Source organism: Pistacia vera, unplaced genomic scaffold (assembly GCF_008641045.1).
Source record: "Pistacia vera cultivar Batoury unplaced genomic scaffold, PisVer_v2 Contig408, whole genome shotgun sequence".
NCBI classification, from domain to species: Eukaryota; Viridiplantae; Streptophyta; class Magnoliopsida; order Sapindales; family Anacardiaceae; genus Pistacia; species Pistacia vera.
Genome location: NW_022196233.1, coordinates 643,360 through 668,702, shown reverse-complemented (window position 1 = coordinate 668,702; position 25,343 = coordinate 643,360). Strand labels below are relative to the sequence as shown.

The following is a 25,343-nucleotide window of genomic DNA, read 5'->3' as shown; positions in this document are numbered from 1 at the left end:
CTATCATGAAGCTCAGTAGAGGAAGAAGTAGGTGTGGTATGCCGAGAGACCCTCACAACTCGAGCAAATGTATCGTTCAAAGAGGAAACATCAGAACTGGAAAGAATTTTTGAACAAGCAGCATCGTAATCAGATTCCAGACCAGACAAAAGCCATACAATACCCAAATGTTCTCACTGCTCCTAGGCCTTCTTTGGATGAACATCAATCAGAAGCAAAACATTAAACTCTTCAAACAAGGCTTTGAATTCACCAAAGTACTCAGTAACAGATCAACCTTACTGATTCATACTACATAGAGTCTTCAATACATCATAAACCCGAGCCATATTCAATTTTCCCATGTATAAAATAGCTAGTACTCCCACAACTCTTTAACAGTGTCACAATATGTTGTAAGGGAGAGAACTTGAGGCTCTATCGAATTCAACAGTTGGGAAAAAATTAGAGCATCATCTTGTAACCACTTATCTGATTTATAAGGATCAATATCTGTGTTTGGGGGAGAATCTATGAGATGCCTATGTTGGCCCTATCCACAGAAAGCTAAAAGAACTATTTACTTCCATTGAGAATAATTGTTCAACCCTTGAAGACATTAATCTGTGATACGAGAGCTAAAGGAAGAAATTACTTCTAAAACTATAGTATGAGAACCATCAAAATCACCAATTTCAGCCATGGAGTATCAAGCAAAGATAAATCTGTGAACTAATAAAAAAAATAGAACAACCCTTCAACTTTTCTCTTCTTACAAAACAACCCCTTAACTTTTCTCTTCTTTTAAAACAATCCCTCAACGTTTCTCTTCTTATAGGACAACCCCTCAACTTTTAAATCTGTCAATTTCACCCCTATGCTTAGGGTTTCATATTTTTCTCAGAATCTGTAGCACTAGCCGCCATACCCCCTTTACAAACAGGCTAGTCAACACCATCCCCCCTTCGTAAACAAATTGGTTGTTGCGACTCATACCCACTCTAATTAAGCCAAGACAAGATGTGAAGATGAGCAGATCTGGCGCTCTTTGATCAGATTTGATCTCTGGTTTTCAAGTTTCTTTTTCTTTCAAAGAACAACAAGCACCAAGTGATGTGGTTATCGACAACTCTGATCTAAACAATAACCACCACCACCACCACCGATTAGCACCACCACCGCCACCGATTAACACCACCACCACCGATTAGGAACCTGCTCTGATACCATGTTACTTTAAAAATCTGGAAAAAGTTATCTTTCTCATATTCTCTCTTTTACTGTCTATTACAATATATGTATATCACTATTTATATGTATAAAGATCAAACTACCCCCTAAGACTAAGTATATAAACACATACACAGTAACACATACAAACAATATAAAAACGTCATCATTTTCAACCAATTCCTATTTCTTTACATTTTAACTCACTTTACTTTAATATTCCCCCTCAAACTAAAACACTTTACTCCTTTTAACTATCGACTATTCAACTCCTTAATGTCATTAAGAGAAAGTCCAAGAAAATTAAGTAGAGAAACAGAATGAATTACTATTCATTCATTAGCTAACTATTACAAAGAGATAGGCTTTATATAAACATACAAACAATATAAAAACGCCATCGTTTTCAGCCAATTCCTATTTCATTACATTTTAACTCACTTTAATATTCCCTCTCAAACTAAAACACTTTACTCCTTCTGACTATCAACTATTCAACTTCTTAATGTCTATATATTGAACCAATCTCCTTCTAACTATTACTTTAACATGCCTCCTTAAATAAAAGCACAATTCAATTACTAGTACTAACAGCTAGTAGCTCAATTACCAGTAACAAACTTTCAGTAGTAACTCATCAGCAAACAATTTCAGCCTTCTAACGGCAAACAATTTTAGCATTTCAACATCAGCATTAACTCATTAATAACTTCTTCAAATTTCAACATATCAGTAAAGTTCAATTACCAATACCAGCAGCATCCAGGATTCACTTCATTAGTAACTTCTTAATTGCCATCAACAACACTCCACACAATTCCAACATAATCAGGATTAACTCATTAGTAACTTCTTCAAATTTCAACACATCAGCAAAGTTCAATTACCAATACCAATACCATCCAGCATTAACTTCATCAGTAACTTCTTCATTGACATCAACAATACTCCACAAAATTCCAGCATTAATTAATCAGTAACTTCTCAATTGCCATCAACAACATTTCACACTCCAATACTAAACACAACTACACAACTACTTCCAGTTCACTCTAAGCAACATTCAAGTACCAGCAACACATTCCAACAGTACAAACATAATTTTTTACCTCAACTGCCATCAATAACACTTCATACTCCAGTACTAAACACAACTACACAACTACTTCCAGTTCACTTAAGCAACATTCTAGTACTAGCAACACATTCCAACAGTACAAACATAATTTGTACCACTTCCGGGACAAGTCTGGATGGCAGATTATCAACAAGCATACCACCTCTAGGATGGCTTTGCTCATCCCCACGAGCACCACTCGTTGATGGCATCTCGCTCCTGCTAACTCGTTCCACCTTAGGATCACTCTTGGTTTCAGAGTCAGCATCCAAGTCTCTACTGCTTTAGCCATCATCGCTCGGCTTTACACTATGACCCTCAGTATTTGCCCCATACAAAAAGCCACAATTATCCCCCAGTTGGAGCCGACTCATCACCTTCGGGGAGCACAACACTTATAGGAGCATTCTCGTATTCATCACCCCTAAACATGGTTACTTAGCTCAATCTCCAAATACAATCAATAAGGTCGTCGCTCGGCTCTGTCTCCAAACCCACTCCTTTGACTATGGCAAAACGCCAACTTCCCACGCAACTCGACACTACCAGGTTACGAACTCAACAGATTAGTCACCTATCCTCCGCTTGGCTCGACTGACCCAACACCAACAAAACCTCCTAAAAGACTAGTATACCCTTCTCCTTCCCCTTTCAGATCAAAACCATAAACTACCCAAACAACGAAAAACCACCAAACAGCCTCGAAATACCACTTTTCAACCAAAATTTTTTTCTAAACCACACTTTGTCCTCAAAATGTCACCAAATCAAGCCTACTCTATTCGAAACTCAACGAAAATCTGAAGGAAAAGAATAAACAACCAAAAGCTGAAGAAAAAACGAAGAAGTTATCGTGATTGTTGGAAATGACCGAAAAAATGAAAGCTTCCACCGCCAAAAGCTTCTCCCATCTTTGCTTTCTCTCTAAAGAAGTTGAAGTGATGGGGGAGGCGAGCCACCCGTATTTAATGACTTGACACGTGAAGGAACACGCGACAATCGATCATGGGCTCTTGGGAAAAGAAAGATTTTCATTTTCCTGCCCAAATGACACCTTAAATCCTAGTCGTACATGTGGCGTCATGAAAATTCAGATCGCACATGAAGCAACTACACACCCCTCAGGAACCCTAACATGTGGCGTGTTCAAAATTGTCTTGTTACGGAGTAGGTTTGTGACAGGGGTTCCACAAGCATACAGAATCGTGCAAGTAATATAGTTTGAGTAAATGGATGTCGAACCCTAAAGAATTACTAGTTACCAAGTACCAAAATAAACTATCCTATTACTAGTTGATTAACCAAAATTTTATAAGATGAAATAATTAAAACTAACAATTCTAAAACTAAAAACTAATGAAAAAAAATCACAAATCAAACAGAAAAGTTGGTTGTAAACAATATGACTAAACCTAGGGCATATATTTCACACAAATTTACTCTATGTATTGACAATTAATGCTAACAATGTTAAACTTCTTCTACAGGCAAACTCCTAAGAATTTCAATAACTTTCTCTCGAACAATTACTAGATTGACCCTTTATTACTAACCCAAGATATCTCCATATCGGATTTAAGTCTTAAGAGATTATTAAGCTTTATGGAGTTTACCAAAGCCTCACAAATCGTGGTAACCTATCTCTAACGTTCGCTCAATCTATAGTTTTATTACATTAGACTAACTAGATTTCATCTCTCGATCTCAACCTAGTCCATTAAATCAATCAGCTCTCAAGCCTTAAAGAATTGAAGCATTAAGAACCATAATAAAACTTAGAAAAGATATGCTTAACAAATATTAACAAAAATCCATCAATACATATTCATAAATTGGGTTATGTCTTAGCCCTAAAAACTTTATTTAGTTCATAATTGAATGAAAAGAAACAACCATTGTAAAAATAATAAACATGAGATAAAGAAAAGAGTAAAAGAAAACTCCTCTAGTTGATGATCCAAAACTCCAAGAATGGATGCTTTGATCTTCCCAATTGCAGCTCCTCTTCTTTCTCTAGTTTCTCTAATACTCTTTCCAATATCTAACTAAAGAACTTTATTTATAGTACTAGGGTTTATGGGTCGAACAGGAAAAGTCTAATTCAACTAGACTAAGTGAAATTCGGACCGGGCTTTACACAGTCCATACAGGCCCATTCTCCATTGCTGCGGTGATAGAAATGGTCGTTGTGATGATCGTTCTTCCCATCCAACGAGTCTGAAATATTTAGAATTTGACAAGGTCATAAACACAAGAATTTTAGCTCTATGAATAATCTTTCCAACGCCACAAGAATCATCCAATTCCAAGTTCTATAGCTCAAGTTATGATCAAAAAACTAAAACATGTTCATCCTTGAACAAATTCCAGGATTCGAATCTCATCTTCAAAGCACCATAACTTTCTCATTTCAACTCCGATTCTTAATCCGTTTGTTCCTAGCCATCACCAATTCAGTCACCAACATTATGCTTCATTTGAATATCATTTATGACCTAAAAATACTCAAAATACATTTGTGATCCCATAAAAGGTATTTATGAAATAATTAACTCAAATTTTGCAATTTAAACTAATTTTCCCACAAATAATCTAAATAAATCACTAACGAAACACGTATTTTCAAGCTCTTATCACAACCCTCAACCAGCTTCTTGCTAGTCCCTAGAAAACTAAGCGATAAAACATTTTTTTAAGCTTGAAAATAAAACAAATAATTAAAACCTATATCTAAACTCTCCTAAATCACTTCCGTAGATTGACATGATTGCATTTAGCGTATGTAACAAGCCTTTAAACCCCTAGGCGGCCTTGGTTGGACGAGTTATAGTCTCGTGAGTGTTTCTAGCAATGATACCCACAAACATCTACGCTAAACCTAACCTATATTCCCAAAAATAAAAACAAAGACTAACAAAACTTCTTGGATCAATTCATAGAGTCGTCTCAAAAATTATGCATACACATAACAAATAGAATAATTAAAAATCACCTCAGCTCAAAGATAATGAAAACTTCAATTCCATTTTCAAGCACTTATCAGTTTGCGACTAAATTGGACAATTCCCCTTCTCACTCGACATGGCTGTTATACAAACTCCCAAGGCACCCTAAAAGACATGTTCGAATGTTCTTCACGCCATTCGGCTCGGGGTCATTAACACCTAGTCGTGGGAGGATCAAAAGCATTTTGTTCAACATGGCACTATCACTACTGCGAAGGGATAAAGCTTAGTCCCAAGAAACTAGCACTAGCGTTGTTCACGCCAATCAATGTATGTCCTACACTACCACAAGAATGGATCTCGATGAATCATAACAGTCTACTCAGTTGTCATCCTTCATTCAACTTACAGTTCCGAGCCAAATGGCCCCACAAGTGTTTCACACCACAAAGGTTGTTTAAAACAAATCCTCATAAGCCATCCCGCTCAGCACTCGCCGCTCATCTCCAAGAGTCAAGCCGAATGGGCTCAAACATGTGTCTACTTGATGTTGATTCCTGCTTAGAATCATTTTCTCAACCCCATTTAGTACGACCAAGTCTTGATTATTGATGGGATGAGAAGACTCACCTCCTTATAATATGTAGATACGTTTAGACACCTTTAATTACTTGAAACTACTCTCTAAAGCTAAGAACCCCTTAACTTAGAGAGTGGGGGACAAACTATACAAGCCAAAAATTGTGTTGGGCTTGGCGAGGCCCAGTAAATGAGATAAACATATTACGGCTCAAGGCCTTAGCCCAATTCCGGTTGGGCCTATGCTTAAATTCACCTTGTGAATTGCCCATTCTATGAGTTGAGCTATCCTACAAGTTAAGCTGAACTAGGTGTTAGCCCATTAGCCTACAGTAGTCCATAAATAAGAACAAGAATCTTATTCACCTTCCAATTTGATTAAGATCCTGAATCTTACTATAATTGGAAGATCTTAATCTAATAAAGGCAAGTCTCAAGACTTCCTTCCAAACTCATTTACCAAATAGGACTCAGAGTCCTATTAGGATTCCAACCTCTTTGGTTTACTATATAAACAGAGATAAACCCCCTCATTATTCATTCAGAAATAACCCATAGCACCTAGCTCTCAAAATTCTTGCTCTCAAGAACCATCGCAATATTTTGGTAACCCTTCCCGCTCTGAGCCCTCACTAAATACCTTCAAACTCGCTGATTTGAGTGTCTAAGTGTCTGACTTGAGCGTCAGAATGTCTACGGTAAACACCACACCGGTGTTTATCTAGCCTTCACATTCTCTTTTCCTCTTTGTACAGGTCCATTAGATTGTTAGTGGTTCTACTCTCACAAGATCTGTCCCTTCCGAATCAACCGTAGATTTTACCATCTACAGGTATTATTGTCCAAAAATTTTAATAGTTAAAGATAAAATTGTAACAAAATTAAAATTACCAAGTAATTTTAAAATACCTAAGAAAATTGTAATATTCAAATAACTGCCTGTATAACCAACGGTAATTACTATTGATTTTGGAAGATTACTAGAATCTCATATTACTTGCCAAACAAACATGGTAATGTGGGTGTGTTTGGTTAGGGCTCTGGGAAGATAACTCTGATAATCTATCTTTAATTCCAGACATTCCCTTGTTTGGTTGTCAAGTAATAAAAGATTTCAGTAATCTTTCAATAACAATTGTGATTACTATGGGCTAAATAGCGGGTAATCAAATTACCTCCTCAGGGGGTGGTATTAAAGATTAACGAGGTAATCTTAATTTTATACCCATTTTGCCCTTAATTAAATACCATTTCGAACACAGTTGCCATTAAATGTCTACCAAATAACAATGACCCAGACCTCCTACATTTTAGAATTTAGCTAAAACACCCCAACTACAAAAAGTTTAAAAGTTAATAAAATACCCCCAGCCACCAAAGATGGCCAACCGCTAGCCACCACCATCAGCCACAGGCAATAGTCGCTAGATTGACGCACGACCGGTGGGATCTGGTCAGCCGTGCGTTGACTTGGTTGTTTCTAGCCAAATCGAAGGCCGAAAATAGCCAGATCATCGTGAATCTGGCTAGAAACAGCCAAAATAGATCGGTCATTTGTGGCCTTTTCTAACCAGATCCACAGTGATCTGGTTGTTTTCGGCCTTTGATCTAGCCTAAAACAGCCAGATCATCGTGGATCTGGTTGGAAACAGCCAGATCACCCTGGATCTGGCTGTTTTCGGCCAGATCCATAGTGATCTAGTTGTTTTCGGCCTTTGATATGGCCGAAAACAGCCAAAACAGTGCATGGCCAACCTGATCTCGCAGATCGTGTATCGTTTTGGTGACTGACACCAATAGCCGACAGTGGTGGCTAGCAGTCGATGATGGTCTTGGGTGGTTGGGGGTATTTTGTTAAAATTTAAACTTTATTGTTGGGGTGTTTTAGCTAAATTCTTAAATATATGGAGTTAAAAGAAATTTTAATAATAATAATAATTATTATTATAATATTAAAAAGGAAGGCAATTCAATAAAACTCTCTGTTAATAATATTTTATTTTTCTCAATCAAACATCTTAATTATTTATATCCATTAATCTAATCAAATATATTAATATAATCTTCTTCTGTAATCTTGAAGGTAATCATATCTTTTCAACAATAAAACATTCACGAGTCAACCGTAGGATAACATTATCTCATTATATAACCCCAATCTTTAAATATTTTATATATTTCGTAATTAAAAAATCTATTTATTTCTGAGGCATTTATTTAGTTTAGCGTTCTCCGTCAGGTCGGAAGGAAAAATCTAATCAAACAAACAAACAAACAAACACCACATATAAAAACGTTGACGGTTTGTTGCCAAAAATTCAACAATTCAACACTATAACTGCCCACCAAACGGCCAAGCCAGAGACGCATTGCCTGCTCACCATTTTACAAAACAAAAGAAAACAGAAACATTTTCAATGAATGAATGAATGATCGTTACTGCACTGCGAAATCTGACTGTTTCATAATTCTACATTTTGATCTCTGACTCTCACTATGTGGCGCTCCGTCTGGCGATCGATTGATCGCTTCTCTCTTCAACACTTCAAGTAACTTCACTGAATTTCTTTGAATTTTTCAAGATTTTGACTCTATTCACTTAATTTCTGAGCAATTGGTGAATTGTGATGGGCTATTTAGTTTTGATTATTAGTGTATTTGGAATCTTTGCGGAGCTGTGGTAGGTTTTGATAATTGAACTTCAATTTTATTAATGGATTATTTTCTAATTTTGGGGAACTTTAATTTGCTTGTTACCTAAAATGTCTGTTTTCGAAGAAAGGAGTGATTCTTTGGTTTAAGAGAGAAATTAAGAGTGAAAATGGAGGATAAATTTGGAGTGGTTTTACTATCATTGTTGTAGTTAAGTTTTTGTCTGGATGAATGTTTTGCTTTTTTGCTTTATGTGTGTAGTTGTGTAATTGTTATTAGCATCATCGTCATTATTGTCTCTGTCTTTGTGATAATTGTTTTTTTTTTTTCTGGATGTAGATATGTGATCAATGAACTGCGACAGATCAAAGTTGTGGACAGGAATAACCGGGTAACTTAGTTTAGCTTCATGTTATGTAAGAAAATTGTTAATACATTAACATCTTCTTTTTATTATATTATTTGTAATTTCCTCCAGGAAGTAGTCATTGATCTACTGCAATCCCTAGTGGAGATTGTTACATACGGTGATAGACAAGATCCAATGATTTTCGAGTATGTGTGGCTTTTGATACTGCTTCTTTTGTGGTTGTGCTTCTTATTAAAGGAATGATGTCATTAGAATTATGTTTTGATCTGTGCAGATGTTTTATGGAATATCAAGTTCTGGCCGAGTTTGTCCGTGTTTTAAAGATCAGTAGAAATTCAAGAATTGAGGCACCATTGCTTCAATATCTGAGTATAATGATACAAAACATGGGCAGCGAACAAGCAATATGTAAGATGCAAGTTCCATTGATGTTTATGGTAAATTTCTTTAATATGTAGTGTCTTTTCATCTCTCTGTATTTGGGTATGTTTGTGCATATGCACTTGGATTTTGGAGGGAGATTGCAGAAGCTATGATTGTTTTGAAACACAAATTCCAACATACATCAGAAGTGGCTAAATTTTTTTACTTCTGAGTCTTTTCCTTCTCTGTGGTGCTTCATCTGTTACTCCTATTTCTTGTATAATATTGGTGATGCATTAGCCTATTGTATCTTGCAGACTATTGCTTAAGTAATGACTACATCAACAAAATCATAGAACACACGTATGAATTTGATGCAGGAGACCTGGCTCCATATTACATGTCCTTCTTAAGGTTTTGCTACGTTCTCTATCTCTCTTCATAAATTTATATAAGATAACAGTTTAATTTTCATCCTTGCTGAACACTAGTTACTTTGCAACTTGTTTCTTTCTTACTGTGGCCATTTTGATTTGAATATTCCATAGGGAAGTAAATTTTCTGACCATTTTGTGTTTTTTGTTTCCTGCCTTCTTTTTCTTTCACTCATCCTTTTTGTTTATTTGTTTTGTAATTCAGAGCAGTGAGCAACAAAATTAACAGAGACACACTTTGTCTTCTTGTTAAGGTTTATAGGGTAAGTTAAAGCTCATCTTTATTGGATATGCAGTAAACATGTTGATGCGCCATTTCAGTTTTTGGTAGTATATTATTGCAAAGGAATTAGGAATGTGGTTTGTCTTGATATGATAATCAAGTTATGGAGGTCAAGGCATTTGAATTGTTAGTTCTACTTAATAGTCCTTCATCTCCTCTTCATTTTAATCATATAAGGAATTAGATGATATTTATGGTATGCTGGTCATTTTGATTTGTTGGAAGCATTACATGAGTAATTTTTTCACATCCTTTCTTGGGTAAATTTCAGGGATCCCCTTGAGGTTTGCCAAAACATCATGGACCCACCACATGCTTTAGAGAAAGAATGGTAAATTTCTGAAACATGTGTGCTCTCCATGATGTTTCAAAACAATAGGGGGTCTTGAGAATTAATTTTCTTTCTTTTAAACATTTGGTAGGTCCATCCACTTTTTTTATGTATGCTAAAAGGAAGGCCACTGGTTTTCAATTAGTACCCTGAGGTGCAGTGGTGCAGCTTCAGATCTAGGATTTCCTTGTGACAAATTGTGAACTTGAATATCTATGAAACTACAATGGAGGAACCCTTAAAATGGTTATATAACCTAATTAGCTGCTGAGTATTTTATGTTTTGGAAGAAAATTCTGAATACCATGAATGATGATGAAATTGTAGTCTGGTGCTGTTTTGTTTTCTTTTTCTGCTTGGAGGTCTTTTTCAGGGAGCCTGTGTTTTTTAAATAGACATTTTAACATTTGATATTTTTGTCCCTAAGTAAGATGGATATATCATTTTTAGGATCTGTGTCAAAAAATTTTAGCACATGCACATGCTTGATTTTTTTCCTTTTCCCTTTATTCCTTTCCAATTTTTGTTACCAGAATAGGTTGAATCTCAGTTGTAAGTTTGTGCATGTGAGAGTGGATCTTGCTTGTGCCTTAAGTATGACTCTGTTTCCTGTTCTTCTCATTGTATTGATTTGACCACAGGAACAGTATATTTTTCTGAATCACGTCCATCTTTGATTACAGGATGTTGTGACTTCATTTCCTTTGTATACTGAGGCTCTTAAATTTGCTCACCATGGGGAAAAGATGATTCAAACGGCTGTACGTGCATTAACACTTAACATTTTTAACGGTATAGAATTGTTTTATTTTTGTGTCCTTACCCAAAGAGAACAGATACACGAAAATTTGGTATAAGCTATATTTTTGGTATCTTGCAACAGTATCCTTTTGGTTATGCAGTTAGTGATGACATGGTCTATCAGTTTGTGGCAACTCCTCCAGCCTCAAAATACTTTTCAGATTTGGTTCATAGCTTAAGAGAGAAATGCATTCTTCTTGATGGCCTTGTCAAAGCTACAGAGTATGCTGCTTTCAATTTGTTAGAGAACTTTATTTCATGACAAATGTTAACTAGGTTGTTGTATCATAAATATTTATTGAAGGGAAAACCACTTTGATGTAGGGAAAAATACACTGATCAAAAGAAAAGAGATATACTTCTAGAAAGTGATAAAATCATAGATGATATGTACTACTTCAAGGATATTCTTTCTGTTGGCGAGTCTCGTTTGAGTAAAGTTGTCTCCAAGGATCTTCTCAGCTTACTTGTCTTTCCTATATTGCTCCCCTTACTGCAGATGCAGCAGAGTAATGTGAGATACTTACTATCTCACCTCCTTTCCTTGTCTCTACCTTTTCAATTGCATAATTAATAATGGATAGGATTGGTTATATGGTTTGAGATGATGGTGGCATTACTATCTGAATGTAGCCTGGCTGAATATTTTAGGATTGAGTATGTGAAAGTGAAACTTTTTCAGACAATCTGGTCTTCCACTTTTGACATGTTGGGAATGCAATTAATTAATAAGAGCATCTAAACTTGCCCATTAGATTGCAGTTCAAAATAAACATTGTTTCATTTATGATTTGGATAAATGCCGTGGATGTCAAGCCAGTATGAAACTCTAGATAATGATATGTTTCTTTCATATCTGTAAACAGTATGGTAGTAATCTGAAGTAGGGAACAGAAGGATGAATATTTCAACAATTTCTTTTCTTTTTGGACATGGTTCTACTAAATTTTCTAATGGAGTTTCCAATGGGTTCTTTTGTGAATTTGGGATGTTTTGTGTGGGGCTCAAATTATGGTCTTCCAGAACCTAACTATTACCGACAAAGAAACAAAAAGAAAATACATTATCAAAATTTAGCATACAATATTAATCCAAAATCGTTTCCTGATGGAAGAATTTTCTAGTCATATATCAGAACTTATTGTTTAATTGCTTTTTCAGGGATTTCATGTATCTGCAGTTACTTCTCTGTATATAGTTTCTCAGCTTCTTCAAGTTGTTGGTGGAAAGAACATCATTAACTATGTGGCTGTTGTCCTTTTGTATCCTTATATGACCTTACACATCAGAGATGCTATTGAAGGAGAAACAACTGATGCTAGTAATGCATATTCTTTTTACAACCTTTTGCATGAGTTGGAAATTGTGAAATTTTTTTCTCTCAAGTCTGAAGGAGAAGAAGACGTGAATGGAAACCACGTATCTGCACACGTGGAATCTAATGCATCATCTAATTCTGATTTAGATAGCTTCCCTATGGATGGGGATACATGTGTAGAAAGGTTAGTTTGTATTTTTTAATTGATGTTGGGTTGTTTCCTGTTCATTGATATGGAGAAGATTGAATAATTACAATGAGGCAAAAAAAAATTTTTTGTTTCTAAGGATGATTGCATACGCCATTTAGTATTGCTGATCACTAATAGGTAGCAAATTTTGGAAATGCAGTAATAAGTCAGCATAGTAGGTGCTCTTTGAGATTTTTTGGGAATTCTGCTGATTCCTGTATTGTTTGTGGTTTAGAACTCAATATACTTAAGAATGAATGTTTTGGAATGTAAAATTTATATTGAAGATTGAGAGCTCAATGACTTTGATATATCTAATCCTATAAAATATGTCTAAAATATGGTAGTGGCATGTCTATCTAGCAACTAGAGGTTCAAATCTTAATAATCTATTGCCTGTGCATGAAAAGTTAAACATAAAATATGCTAGCATCATGTTCTATGTATTGTTCCCACTACCACCTGTCCTTGTGTTCTCCAATGTTCTTTTTCTCTTGTGCTAATAGAGAATTTAGTTGTTACCTAACCAAAGAGGAAAAGTAAACAGTTAATTAAGCATTTATTGGACTGGATGTGATATCTGAGGCAAATAGCAAATTAGAATGTGTCTGATTTCCAGCTAAAATATGTTAAAGTCTGATAATTGTTTTCTTTTACTGTTTTTATTGGAATTCTGTGAATTTATTTCTACTGTACTTATTGTCATGTTCTTACCTGGTGCAGGAAAGGAATTCTGGCATACATTAACTCAGAAAATCACATTCTATTGTTCGCATCCCTATTTTTATTACTTATTTTAGCAGAAAATAAAGGTATCTTATGAGAAATAGCATCCCAAATCTATATAATGTGATATTTGTATTTATATATATATATATATGCTTTTCTTACTGTTTCTGGTCCTTTCTCTCTCTCTCTCTCTCTCTCTCTCTCTCTCTCTCCCTCGGAGTAGATCTTGATAGTTTGATGGCTTCGGCAATTGGATTAAGCGAAATGCAAGATACAACGGTAAATAATCAAATTTCACAAGCATCTCAATTGATTGTTTGATGTTTGCTAAGCATATTGATTTAATAAAGGTTTCTTAACAAATTGAGATGGAAGCAAAGAATTCTTTCATTCATGATAATTATTATCCTAAACAAACTGTAACAACCAAGATCCAGGACTCTTGAAACATATAGGTAAAGAGGTGAAGATGGATGAGGTGAGAGTGGGGTATTGATTCCACATTGCCTTTATATGTAAAATCCATTCTCAAATAATATGAAGCCTTTTGGGTGATTCTAAAAGCAAATTGTTTGGGTTACACCAAAAGCGACAATATTATACTTTATGGGAGTGAGTGGTTTCACTTGCTATTAAAGCTACCTTGTAGTGTGTGCTAGAGGAAGAAATAAGCTGGGTAGATTTAACACGAGAGGGTGTGGCCCATTCTCTTTTCAAATAGTATGAAGCCTTTTGGGTGATTTTTATAGCAAAACAATGTACTTTAGGCCCTAAGTAGACAATATCAGGATTGTGCATCTATGACCTTGTTATGGTTTCATGATTTTACTCAGCAAATTATTGCAGTAACCTGTTATTTAAGTGCACAAACAACCATTCTACATTTGCACTAATTAATTAGAAGTGATATAGTAGTCATAGAATTATTTTATCTTCTATATGCTTCCAAAAATGGATTCTACTAATGCTAATTTAATTTCTTGGATGAGTATATCGGTAAAGATTCTTGGAATTGTCGTGCGAAGGATTAGTTATACCATATTGGGCATTTTTAACATTTTTCCATGTGATATGATTTTTAAGTTGAAAATAAATGTTGGTCTGCAAAGATGTTTATAGTCTATATTTTGGTGAGACTTCAAAGCTCAATTATGCGGTGTTTAGATCACTGTTTATGTTTTATCTTTTAGATGAAGGGAATGTCGACTCAAAGCTTTTATCTTTAATTATGTGCCTGCACTTTTTGTTCTTGAGTTGCTGTGTAGTATATATACTTTTTGGTTATGTTCCTGCAGCCTTTTGTTTTTCTTATATTGCACAAATTAGTTTCAGAATTCTTAAGATTTCACTTTATCGAATCTTGTAAACACGTGATGTTTTATGTACATTATAATTTCATTTGTAAGTTTGTGATAGTTTTCTATACTTTCTAATTTATGGAGCAATTTCTGATATACTTTTGATATATTCTTTCTCAGAAATATGATATTTCAGCTTCATTGGTAGGAAAAAGCAATATCCTCATGAGACTTATGCCTCAGGTATGGCCTTTATCTGACAATCATTGCTGTTTATTTTGAAATAACGCATCTTAATATGTCATGTGTATAGCTGTCACCGGAATATGTTTATCTGACGCTAACTTTACTGCTGCTGTGAGCTTTAATGTCATGATTCTTTACAGGCCACAATGTCATGAACACTCATCATTTATTTATTTTTAACAGGTTTTAAATGCATTATTGAAGGTTTTAGCCAGCCAAGCACCATCCTGTGCACTAATACAATTGCATACAGGGTGGTTCTTGCAGAAGCTACTTAGTTTTCAAGGAAACAGACTCAATGATCACCATCTCCAGCTTTTCAATGTGAGGTTCAACTGATTGATTGCACATACTGAAGTTAATATAAATGCATTTGCTATTGACTTGACGCTGTAAACATCGTAACATCTTGTGAACATTAATAACATCTACTGTTGACTTGCATCTTGTCAGTGATATACATATACCAGATAGTGTTTAGTGCTAAAAGCCTCAAACCAACAAGTGTTGGAGTCTGATTTCTGTCTGGTGAGTGGCCACTTTGTTCAACATATTAAAGGTAGGATTCTATCTAGAACAAACCTATCAGGAGTCAGGACCCTTTAGGCCAGACCTGTATTGGGTAATGGCCTTTCTTCATTTGATCACTTATCTGAAACAATAGAGTGCCTCCGTGATTTTCTTGTTTTCTCATGCAACCGCCAGCCATTACACCAAGTTGCTTCAGACTTGTAAGAGGAGATAGCTAGAATTAATAAATTTATCAAAAAACAGAAAGTTTATATAATATCTCATAAAATTATGAACAGAAGTTGAAGTGTGAAGCACTGGTTTGCTCCAGTCAATCATGCTCTTGGAGTGTCCATATGTTCTACTACTTCCCTTCTGTAGTTATTAAGAAGAAACGTAACGAAATATATTAAACAAATTTCTTCAGTCTATAATGTATAATTAATTTTTGTTTATGGTTTATGATTTTCTGTATTCAAAGTATCACGAGTCATTGGGGTTTTTTATTAGTCAAATTCAGGTGTACTGTTCATACCTCTTTTTTTGTGTTAATATGATATTTTCCATTCATGTTGCAAACTGTAGAAATCATTACAGAACAGATTCTGCTATTTTGTTGAGTTCTAGGATTTATTCTGGCGCTTAAAGCACATGAACACTTCCACTTGTCTTGCAATAAATTTTCCTTGAGATTAAACCGCTCTTACCTATCAATCTTAAGTTATATATTTTCTAGTTCCTGTTGACAGACTTCGTATCAGCGGTCATGTGAACGTCTTCAGAAAGAACTTGATGGAGGCTGGTTTGATCAAATCCTGGAAACTTTGAGGGATGAATGGGCAAACTGTAAAACAGGTATGAGGTAGAGAATCTTTTCTTTGGATGGGAAGAAAAAATTAGGACTCCATAGTGGTGTTCTTAAGTGCAGAGAATAAAATGATAAATTGATGGGAGGGAAATGATTATTTACTAGATATGCTAAGTCAGACACTTTATGGAATTCATCAAATCTATTTGAATGATTTGTACAGCTCTCGAGGAACCTTTGCAATCCAAAAATCCCTTGTTCGCGCTTGAGCTTGCTTTTTGCCAACAAACAACTGATGGTATTGGCCATTAGTGTTGATTAATGGTTCTTAAATTCATAATTGGATTAATCCTTCTTTTCTTCCTATGCTACAGAAATTAATGTCTTACACTTTTTCCTTCATAACTATTACACATTGCAGGCAGCACAACTTCTTCCAAATTTTCTTGGCAAACGATGGTTGATGCAGTGAAGGTTTTTATCATTCATTATTACTGAATTTTTTTTTTTTTTTTTTTAATATAAATGATCTACTATCTCTAACTGGATGCCTTCTTAGAGAGATAATGGTTTTCTTCTGTTTAACAATGACATTAATGTTGCAAGAAATGCTAAAGGTGTTTCCAGCATTGAACTGGATAGATGCCAGAGGCAAGGCCTTATTGCTGATGGATCTTCATGTATACTTTTTGTTAGTAACTTTTTTAACCCAAATGCTTAAGTTGTTAAGGGTTCAACTATGCTATTTAGGCTCTAAGATTCTCCCTTGTGATACATGTGTGTTGAAAACACTTATAAACACAAATCCAGTAGCAAATCAAAGATATAATTTTTATAATAAAAGATCACTTGGTTAGCTTGACTCTGATACTGTTGTAAAAGTAAATGATAAACTCAAAAGCTTAAGTTTGTTAGGAAGAGCCCAACAAAAATATATGAGCTCTAATGCTTCTTACATGCTGCGGAGAGAGGAACTGAGAAACAATGATCAAGTGAAAATGATGTTCTACAACAGCTACTTTTCACCACGTCATATGAAGCCTTTTCCTCTCATAAGTCATGATAATCTATTTTCACAGCTATAAGAGATTAATGGATAAAGGCTCTGTTGTGCAATTCAGCCAACACTTTCTTTACATTTTATCAAACTTTTGTTGTTTGATTGATTAATTATTCACCATTACAAGCATCTGCCTCTGCCTTTATGAGTATCAATTTTACTTTCCCATGAATGCAAAATTACATATTGGAAGCATCCCTTTGCAGTTGATATTTATGCTAAAAAAACCATTCATACTGCATTACACTTTGGTGCTCTGTGGATCTTATGGTGCACTTTCTTTTAGGTTTTCACTCTCCATGTTCAACTGAAGACGTTTATTGTCAAAGGAAATTTACTTGAGAACCCCTTTCTAGAATTGACAAGTGGTCCTGCCACAGATTCTGAAATATCCCAATCTTCAGATCTATCATCTGCAAGCTTTGGGTCGGAGGTTTTTCTAGGTTGGGTATCATTTTACTACATCTTTCATTTTGACTATTCATAATGTTCTCCATGGTCATGCAATATTCATTAAGACTTTGTCGATCTTTTATTCTGTTTGTAGGATCTGGATTCCCATGCAGAATTGCTTTTTCTAATGCTGGGGTCAGGGATATCTACCTGATACCTGTGGCTAGAGGAATATCTGGCAAACTGATTCTTGCAGAGAAACATCCTTTCCGAAGTCAACGAGGTGTTGTAATTGCTATAGCTCCACTGGCGGGTTTGAGTGTAAGTTTCGACATTGGTAAAGCTGACAGTCAAATTGTGTTTATGATATTAATGAGGTCAACTTTTTAGAGATGCATAATATTAGTGTAATCTAATCACTAAATGAAGTTGCTTTTTCATTAATGATGCCCAGAATGGCTTCGGCAATTGGATTAAGCGAAATGCAAGATACAACGGTAAATAATCAAATTTCACAAGCATCTCAATTGATTGTTTGATGTTTGCTAAGCATATTGATTTAATAAAGGTTTCTTAACAAATTGAGATGGAAGCAAAGAATTCTTTCATTCATGATAATTATTATCCTAAACAAACTGTAACAACCAAGATCCAGGACTCTTGAAACATATAGGTAAAGAGGTGAAGATGGATGAGGTGAGAGTGGGGTATTGATTCCACATTGCCTTTATATGTAAAATCCATTCTCAAATAATATGAAGCCTTTTGGGTGATTCTAAAAGCAAATTGTTTGGGTTACACCAAAAGCGACAATATTATACTTTATGGGAGTGAGTGGTTTCACTTGCTATTAAAGCTACCTTGTAGTGTGTGCTAGAGGAAGAAATAAGCTGGGTAGATTTAACACGAGAGGGTGTGGCCCATTCTCTTTTCAAATAGTATGAAGCCTTTTGGGTGATTTTTATAGCAAAACAATGTACTTTAGGCCCTAAGTAGACAATATCAGGATTGTGCATCTATGACCTTGTTATGGTTTCATGATTTTACTCAGCAAATTATTGCAGTAACCTGTTATTTAAGTGCACAAACAACCATTCTACATTTGCACTAATTAATTAGAAGTGATATAGTAGTCATAGAATTATTTTATCTTCTATATGCTTCCAAAAATGGATTCTACTAATGCTAATTTAATTTCTTGGATGAGTATATCGGTAAAGATTCTTGGAATTGTCGTGCGAAGGATTAGTTATACCATATTGGGCATTTTTAACATTTTTCCATGTGATATGATTTTTAAGTTGAAAATAAATGTTGGTCTGCAAAGATGTTTATAGTCTATATTTTGGTGAGACTTCAAAGCTCAATTATGCGGTGTTTAGATCACTGTTTATGTTTTATCTTTTAGATGAAGGGAATGTCGACTCAAAGCTTTTATCTTTAATTATGTGCCTGCACTTTTTGTTCTTGAGTTGCTGTGTAGTATATATACTTTTTGGTTATGTTCCTGCAGCCTTTTGTTTTTCTTATATTGCACAAATTAGTTTCAGAATTCTTAAGATTTCACTTTATCGAATCTTGTAAACACGTGATGTTTTATGTACATTATAATTTCATTTGTAAGTTTGTGATAGTTTTCTATACTTTCTAATTTATGGAGCAATTTCTGATATACTTTTGATATATTCTTTCTCAGAAATATGATATTTCAGCTTCATTGGTAGGAAAAAGCAATATCCTCATGAGACTTATGCCTCAGGTATGGCCTTTATCTGACAATCATTGCTGTTTATTTTGAAATAACGCATCTTAATATGTCATGTGTATAGCTGTCACCGGAATATGTTTATCTGACGCTAACTTTACTGCTGCTGTGAGCTTTAATGTCATGATTCTTTACAGGCCACAATGTCATGAACACTCATCATTTATTTATTTTTAACAGGTTTTAAATGCATTATTGAAGGTTTTAGCCAGCCAAGCACCATCCTGTGCACTAATACAATTGCATACAGGGTGGTTCTTGCAGAAGCTACTTAGTTTTCAAGGAAACAGACTCAATGATCACCATCTCCAGCTTTTCAATGTGAGGTTCAACTGATTGATTGCACATACTGAAGTTAATATAAATGCATTTGCTATTGACTTGACGCTGTAAACATCGTAACATCTTGTGAACATTAATAACATCTACTGTTGACTTGCATCTTGTCAGTGATATACATATACCAGATAGTGTTTAGTGCTAAAAGCCTCAAACCAACAAGTGTTGGAGTCTGATTTCTGTCTGGTGAGTGGCCACTTTGTTCAACATATTAAAGGTAGGATTCTATCTAGAACAAACCTATCAGGAGTCAGGACCCTTTAGGCCAGACCTGTATTGGGTAATGGCCTTTCTTCATTTGATCACTTATCTGAAACAATAGAGTGCCTCCGTGATTTTCTTGTTTTCTCATGCAACCGCCAGCCATTACACCAAGTTGCTTCAGACTTGTAAGAGGAGATAGCTAGAATTAATAAATTTATCAAAAAACAGAAAGTTTATATAATATCTCATAAAATTATGAACAGAAGTTGAAGTGTGAAGCACTGGTTTGCTCCAGTCAATCATGCTCTTGGAGTGTCCATATGTTCTACTACTTCCCTTCTGTAGTTATTAAGAAGAAACGTAACGAAATATATTAAACAAATTTCTTCAGTCTATAATGTATAATTAATTTTTGTTTATGGTTTATGATTTTCTGTATTCAAAGTATCACGAGTCATTGGGGTTTTTTATTAGTCAAATTCAGGTGTACTGTTCATACCTCTTTTTTTGTGTTAATATGATATTTTCCATTCATGTTGCAAACTGTAGAAATCATTACAGAACAGATTCTGCTATTTTGTTGAGTTCTAGGATTTATTCTGGCGCTTAAAGCACATGAACACTTCCACTTGTCTTGCAATAAATTTTCCTTGAGATTAAACCGCTCTTACCTATCAATCTTAAGTTATATATTTTCTAGTTCCTGTTGACAGACTTCGTATCAGCGGTCATGTGAACGTCTTCAGAAAGAACTTGATGGAGGCTGGTTTGATCAAATCCTGGAAACTTTGAGGGATGAATGGGCAAACTGTAAAACAGGTATGAGGTAGAGAATCTTTTCTTTGGATGGGAAGAAAAAATTAGGACTCCATAGTGGTGTTCTTAAGTGCAGAGAATAAAATGATAAATTGATGGGAGGGAAATGATTATTTACTAGATATGCTAAGTCAGACACTTTATGGAATTCATCAAATCTATTTGAATGATTTGTACAGCTCTCGAGGAACCTTTGCAATCCAAAAATCCCTTGTTCGCGCTTGAGCTTGCTTTTTGCCAACAAACAACTGATGGTATTGGCCATTAGTGTTGATTAATGGTTCTTAAATTCATAATTGGATTAATCCTTCTTTTCTTCCTATGCTACAGAAATTAATGTCTTACACTTTTTCCTTCATAACTATTACACATTGCAGGCAGCACAACTTCTTCCAAATTTTCTTGGCAAACGATGGTTGATGCAGTGAAGGTTTTTATCATTCATTATTACTGAATTTTTTTTTTTTTTTTTTTAATATAAATGATCTACTATCTCTAACTGGATGCCTTCTTAGAGAGATAATGGTTTTCTTCTGTTTAACAATGACATTAATGTTGCAAGAAATGCTAAAGGTGTTTCCAGCATTGAACTGGATAGATGCCAGAGGCAAGGCCTTATTGCTGATGGATCTTCATGTATACTTTTTGTTAGTAACTTTTTTAACCCAAATGCTTAAGTTGTTAAGGGTTCAACTATGCTATTTAGGCTCTAAGATTCTCCCTTGTGATACATGTGTGTTGAAAACACTTATAAACACAAATCCAGTAGCAAATCAAAGATATAATTTTTATAATAAAAGATCACTTGGTTAGCTTGACTCTGATACTGTTGTAAAAGTAAATGATAAACTCAAAAGCTTAAGTTTGTTAGGAAGAGCCCAACAAAAATATATGAGCTCTAATGCTTCTTACATGCTGCGGAGAGAGGAACTGAGAAACAATGATCAAGTGAAAATGATGTTCTACAACAGCTACTTTTCACCACGTCATATGAAGCCTTTTCCTCTCATAAGTCATGATAATCTATTTTCACAGCTATAAGAGATTAATGGATAAAGGCTCTGTTGTGCAATTCAGCCAACACTTTCTTTACATTTTATCAAACTTTTGTTGTTTGATTGATTAATTATTCACCATTACAAGCATCTGCCTCTGCCTTTATGAGTATCAATTTTACTTTCCCATGAATGCAAAATTACATATTGGAAGCATCCCTTTGCAGTTGATATTTATGCTAAAAAAACCATTCATACTGCATTACACTTTGGTGCTCTGTGGATCTTATGGTGCACTTTCTTTTAGGTTTTCACTCTCCATGTTCAACTGAAGACGTTTATTGTCAAAGGAAATTTACTTGAGAACCCCTTTCTAGAATTGACAAGTGGTCCTGCCACAGATTCTGAAATATCCCAATCTTCAGATCTATCATCTGCAAGCTTTGGGTCGGAGGTTTTTCTAGGTTGGGTATCATTTTACTACATCTTTCATTTTGACTATTCATAATGTTCTCCATGGTCATGCAATATTCATTAAGACTTTGTCGATCTTTTATTCTGTTTGTAGGATCTGGATTCCCATGCAGAATTGCTTTTTCTAATGCTGGGGTCAGGGATATCTACCTGATACCTGTGGCTAGAGGAATATCTGGCAAACTGATTCTTGCAGAGAAACATCCTTTCCGAAGTCAACGAGGTGTTGTAATTGCTATAGCTCCACTGGCGGGTTTGAGTGTAAGTTTCGACATTGGTAAAGCTGACAGTCAAATTGTGTTTATGATATTAATGAGGTCAACTTTTTAGAGATGCATAATATTAGTGTAATCTAATCACTAAATGAAGTTGCTTTTTCATTAATGATGCCCATGGTAGTCAATCTGGGTTAAATGTGTTTGTATTTTTTGTATATTTGTAGGATTTTTGGTCATATCAATACGCACGATATTCCTAGTTTTGTTGGTATTAGCTGATGTTCATCTAGGCAAGGGAGAGCATTGTATAACTTCATCAAGATAGAGAAAAATACAATAAGGATGAAGATTAATGGTTACAATGGTGAGTTGTGATCTGGTTTAAAGTTGGAGGTAATACTATATATATTTATAGGTCAGAATTGTGAATACAGATTTGGTGATTTTTGTTTTAGCAGAAGTTATGTAGATTATTGACAAGAAGGAGATAAGGCACTGTATAGTAGTGAATTAAATTGAATGAGATGAGATTGAAATTTGACAATCAAGTTGGACCCTTTATCGTTCAAGTTTACATTAAATGTTTAAGAAATTATAACACGGTCTACTTATTGATGTACATTCCATCATTGTTTTTCATAAATAATTTCTCATTTCGTGTTAAATTGGAAATTAAGCTGAAAAGTTTACGAGATCCTTAAATTCCATATCAATTTTGCAAAGTTTCCTCTGCAGCACTTTTTTTTTTTCCTGACATTCCCAAGAGCAATGCTGCAGTATTGAGTTCAAAATCTTTCAATTATTATGTAGACATGTTCAGACCGTTATGATGTAATATTCCCAACTTGAATACATTTGGGTCATTAGTGGTTATTCATACATTAGCTCTGCTGATGTTTTGATTATCAAATTTATACCTTTCTCTGCCATCTTTACTGCTTATAATTTCCTATTTTCTCATCATATGATAATTCACTTTTGTTCATAAAGTTGGACTGTTATGCTTGAAACCCATAAATGTCCAGTATTTTTTTGTTTTATTTCAAATTGTAACATTACTGAACAAAAAAAATTACAAAATGAGCAGCCAAATATTTCATGTGATATTCTTGGAGCTCTTTGACTTGAAAGATATAATTGCTTTTGTAACATTTCATTTTATTTGTTCAAATTTGAAACAGCCAAAGATAGATGAGGACCATCCGACATGGTTGCATCTTCGGATAAAAGAATTTGACCCAAGATCTAACGCAAGTAAAACTAGAGGCTTCAACGCGAAGAAGTCCAATATTGGAGTAGACGGGAGATGGACACTTGGTTTTACTAGTGAGAAGGCTTGTGAAGCTGCTCGCTTATTGATACTCGAAGAAACTCATAAACAGAGATCCCTTGTTGAGAGCATACTTGCTTCATTCCTACGAAATGATCATCTTGAAAACGCGCTTGACACTCAAGTTGGATGAAGCTCTTGGACTCTCCGGGCAAGGATTGTAGGTTAGTTTACTGACTAAAATACCTCAGTTATTTCATTATTATGTTGTTTCGGTTTTTCATTTTGTCACCAAACAATTTTGTACAATAAAATATATAGGAAGAGTTTGTAAAAATAATAAGTTTCTGTAATTCACCATCTGGATCAATGGTGTAACTCTGTAAACGAAAAAAGTTGTTTTCTTCCCTAAAGAAATAATATTCACATTCAAATATAGAAACTGCCATTTGTATGCTTTAAGTGTATGCTCCGTATAAGGACGTTTCGGTAATCGGTTCCTCCTGTTTTATTATTGCACACACACAAGCGATCGTATTCTTCCTATCTCCTTTATATGATTTCATTTATTCCTGTGTGCTTAATTTGCCAAGATGACACAGATTATCTTCATTTACATCAAAATCTTTCGACATTATTGTAACTTTCATATAGCAGTCTCTAGTTTTCTGAAACTTTTTGAATTCACATTATTGAATTGATAAATGGGAGATTTAAAATTAATCTCGAGTACAGTTGAATTGATAATGTGTTTATTTTTTAAGAGTATAGCTTAAGGGATCACTTGTGGTAGAAGTAGTTATATCAATGTGAATATGCAAAATCATGTATAGAAAGTGGACTACTATACTTGAGAAATTGAAGGAAGATAAGAGTGTTACATTTTCTGAATACTGAGGAAATCCAAATCCTCTAAACCTTTGATGATCCAAACAAGTTTATTTAATTATTTGGTTATTTATAAAAGTAATTTTTCGTTCAATACTTGAAAATCTTCATCTCTAAGTTTTCTCAGGTAGCTTTTCGTATACATCCAAAATTAGTTATCTGACGAGACATTTCAATGCTTTGAGCTTCTCTAATCAAGTGGATTGACCACAGAGTTAAAAGAATCATACCAAACAAACTCTTTACAAACAATATAAATATGAAAAGATCATCATCTAAGAGAAAACTAACCCAACAAATAAATTAAGTCACCTTTTATTAGCCAGCTAGCTGTTGAAACATGCATAATCTAATTAATTCACCACCAATTAATATATAATTAAATACTGAATTATAAATAAAATAATGCAAACTTTTTAAGAAAAGGAGTGTGTGGTACGTAATTCCATCACCTTTACATTAACAAAGCTGTCATGTCAAAATTAGAGCGACTTTTTTTAATTTTTCTCTTATATAATAAACCTTTAAAGTCTGGCCGGCCAGCCAAAAATAAATAATAAATACTGTTCTCTTTTTCTCACAAACAACGAATTTTGTTCGTCTTCTTAAGTTATTGCTTTCACCCACATGGCCACGTAGAATGAAGATGCTTATTTGAAGCTTAAAAGCATAAAATGAGCGGCCCTTTTGAGTAGATAATGCCATTTTTCACTTTTTTATTTTATATTCTTTTTTGAG

At 34.6% G+C, this 25,343-nt stretch overlaps 2 protein-coding genes across 6 annotated transcripts; both read left to right on the top strand.

Moving 5' to 3' along the window:
- Window positions 1–8,343: 8,343 nt before the first annotated feature.
- LOC116142429 (protein TRANSPARENT TESTA 9-like) lies at window positions 8,344–18,079 on the top strand. 4 transcript variants are annotated; one of them, XR_004129989.1, is made up of 19 exons: window positions 8,344–8,399; window positions 8,842–8,893; window positions 8,981–9,057; window positions 9,147–9,280; window positions 9,553–9,649; window positions 9,875–9,932; window positions 10,967–11,075; window positions 11,186–11,306; window positions 11,409–11,598; window positions 12,246–12,586; window positions 13,316–13,404; window positions 13,545–13,600; window positions 14,800–14,862; window positions 15,049–15,189; window positions 16,125–16,230; window positions 16,407–16,481; window positions 16,605–16,657; window positions 16,790–16,874; window positions 17,530–17,639. XR_004129989.1 is itself a non-coding variant. In XM_031427844.1 (19 exons), exons 1-19 carry the CDS (start codon window positions 8,347–8,349, stop codon window positions 18,024–18,026), a joined length of 2,196 nt encoding a protein of 731 aa, XP_031283704.1. In that variant the 5' UTR covers window positions 8,344–8,346; the 3' UTR covers window positions 18,027–18,079. The 4 variants fall into 4 exon arrangements, 3 of the variants coding, with proteins under 3 accessions (XP_031283704.1, XP_031283703.1, XP_031283705.1); XM_031427844.1 differs by lacking the exon at window positions 16,790–16,874 and adding an exon at window positions 17,791–18,079 and having other exon boundaries at window positions 10,967–11,044; window positions 11,167–11,306; window positions 17,530–17,686; XM_031427843.1 differs by lacking the exon at window positions 16,790–16,874 and adding an exon at window positions 17,791–18,078 and having other exon boundaries at window positions 17,530–17,686.
- A 19-nt stretch (window positions 18,080–18,098) lies between these two features.
- On the top strand, window positions 18,099–24,169 carry LOC116142428 (protein TRANSPARENT TESTA 9-like). 2 transcript variants are annotated; one of them, XR_004129988.1, is made up of 10 exons: window positions 18,099–18,133; window positions 19,333–19,395; window positions 19,582–19,722; window positions 20,658–20,763; window positions 20,940–21,014; window positions 21,138–21,190; window positions 22,063–22,219; window positions 22,324–22,490; window positions 22,672–22,811; window positions 23,629–23,757. XR_004129988.1 is itself a non-coding variant. In XM_031427842.1 (9 exons), the coding sequence occupies exons 1-9, from the start codon at window positions 18,119–18,121 to the stop codon at window positions 23,908–23,910; spliced, it is 1,059 nt and encodes a 352-aa protein (XP_031283702.1). In that variant the 5' UTR covers window positions 18,099–18,118; the 3' UTR covers window positions 23,911–24,169. The 2 variants fall into 2 exon arrangements, 1 of the variants encoding a protein (XP_031283702.1); XM_031427842.1 differs by lacking the exon at window positions 22,672–22,811 and having other exon boundaries at window positions 23,629–24,169.
- The last annotated feature ends 1,174 nt before the right edge of the window (window positions 24,170–25,343 follow it).

Bases quoted from the DNA above. Each gene is read 5' to 3' on its own strand.
- LOC116142429 (XM_031427843.1), top strand. From the start codon at position 8,347: ATGTGGCGCTCCGTCTGGCGATCGATTGATCGCTTCTCTCTTCAACAC. The intron at 11,076-11,185 runs GTATAGAATTGT...TTGGTTATGCAG, and splicing joins AACACTTAACATTTTTAACG to TTAGTGATGACATGGTCTAT. The intron at 16,482-16,604 runs GTATTGGCCATT...TACACATTGCAG, and splicing joins TTGCCAACAAACAACTGATG to GCAGCACAACTTCTTCCAAA.
- LOC116142428 (XM_031427842.1), top strand. The intron at 19,723-20,657 runs GTGAGGTTCAAC...TCCTGTTGACAG, and splicing joins ACCATCTCCAGCTTTTCAAT to ACTTCGTATCAGCGGTCATG. The intron at 21,015-21,137 runs GTATTGGCCATT...TACACATTGCAG, and splicing joins TTGCCAACAAACAACTGATG to GCAGCACAACTTCTTCCAAA.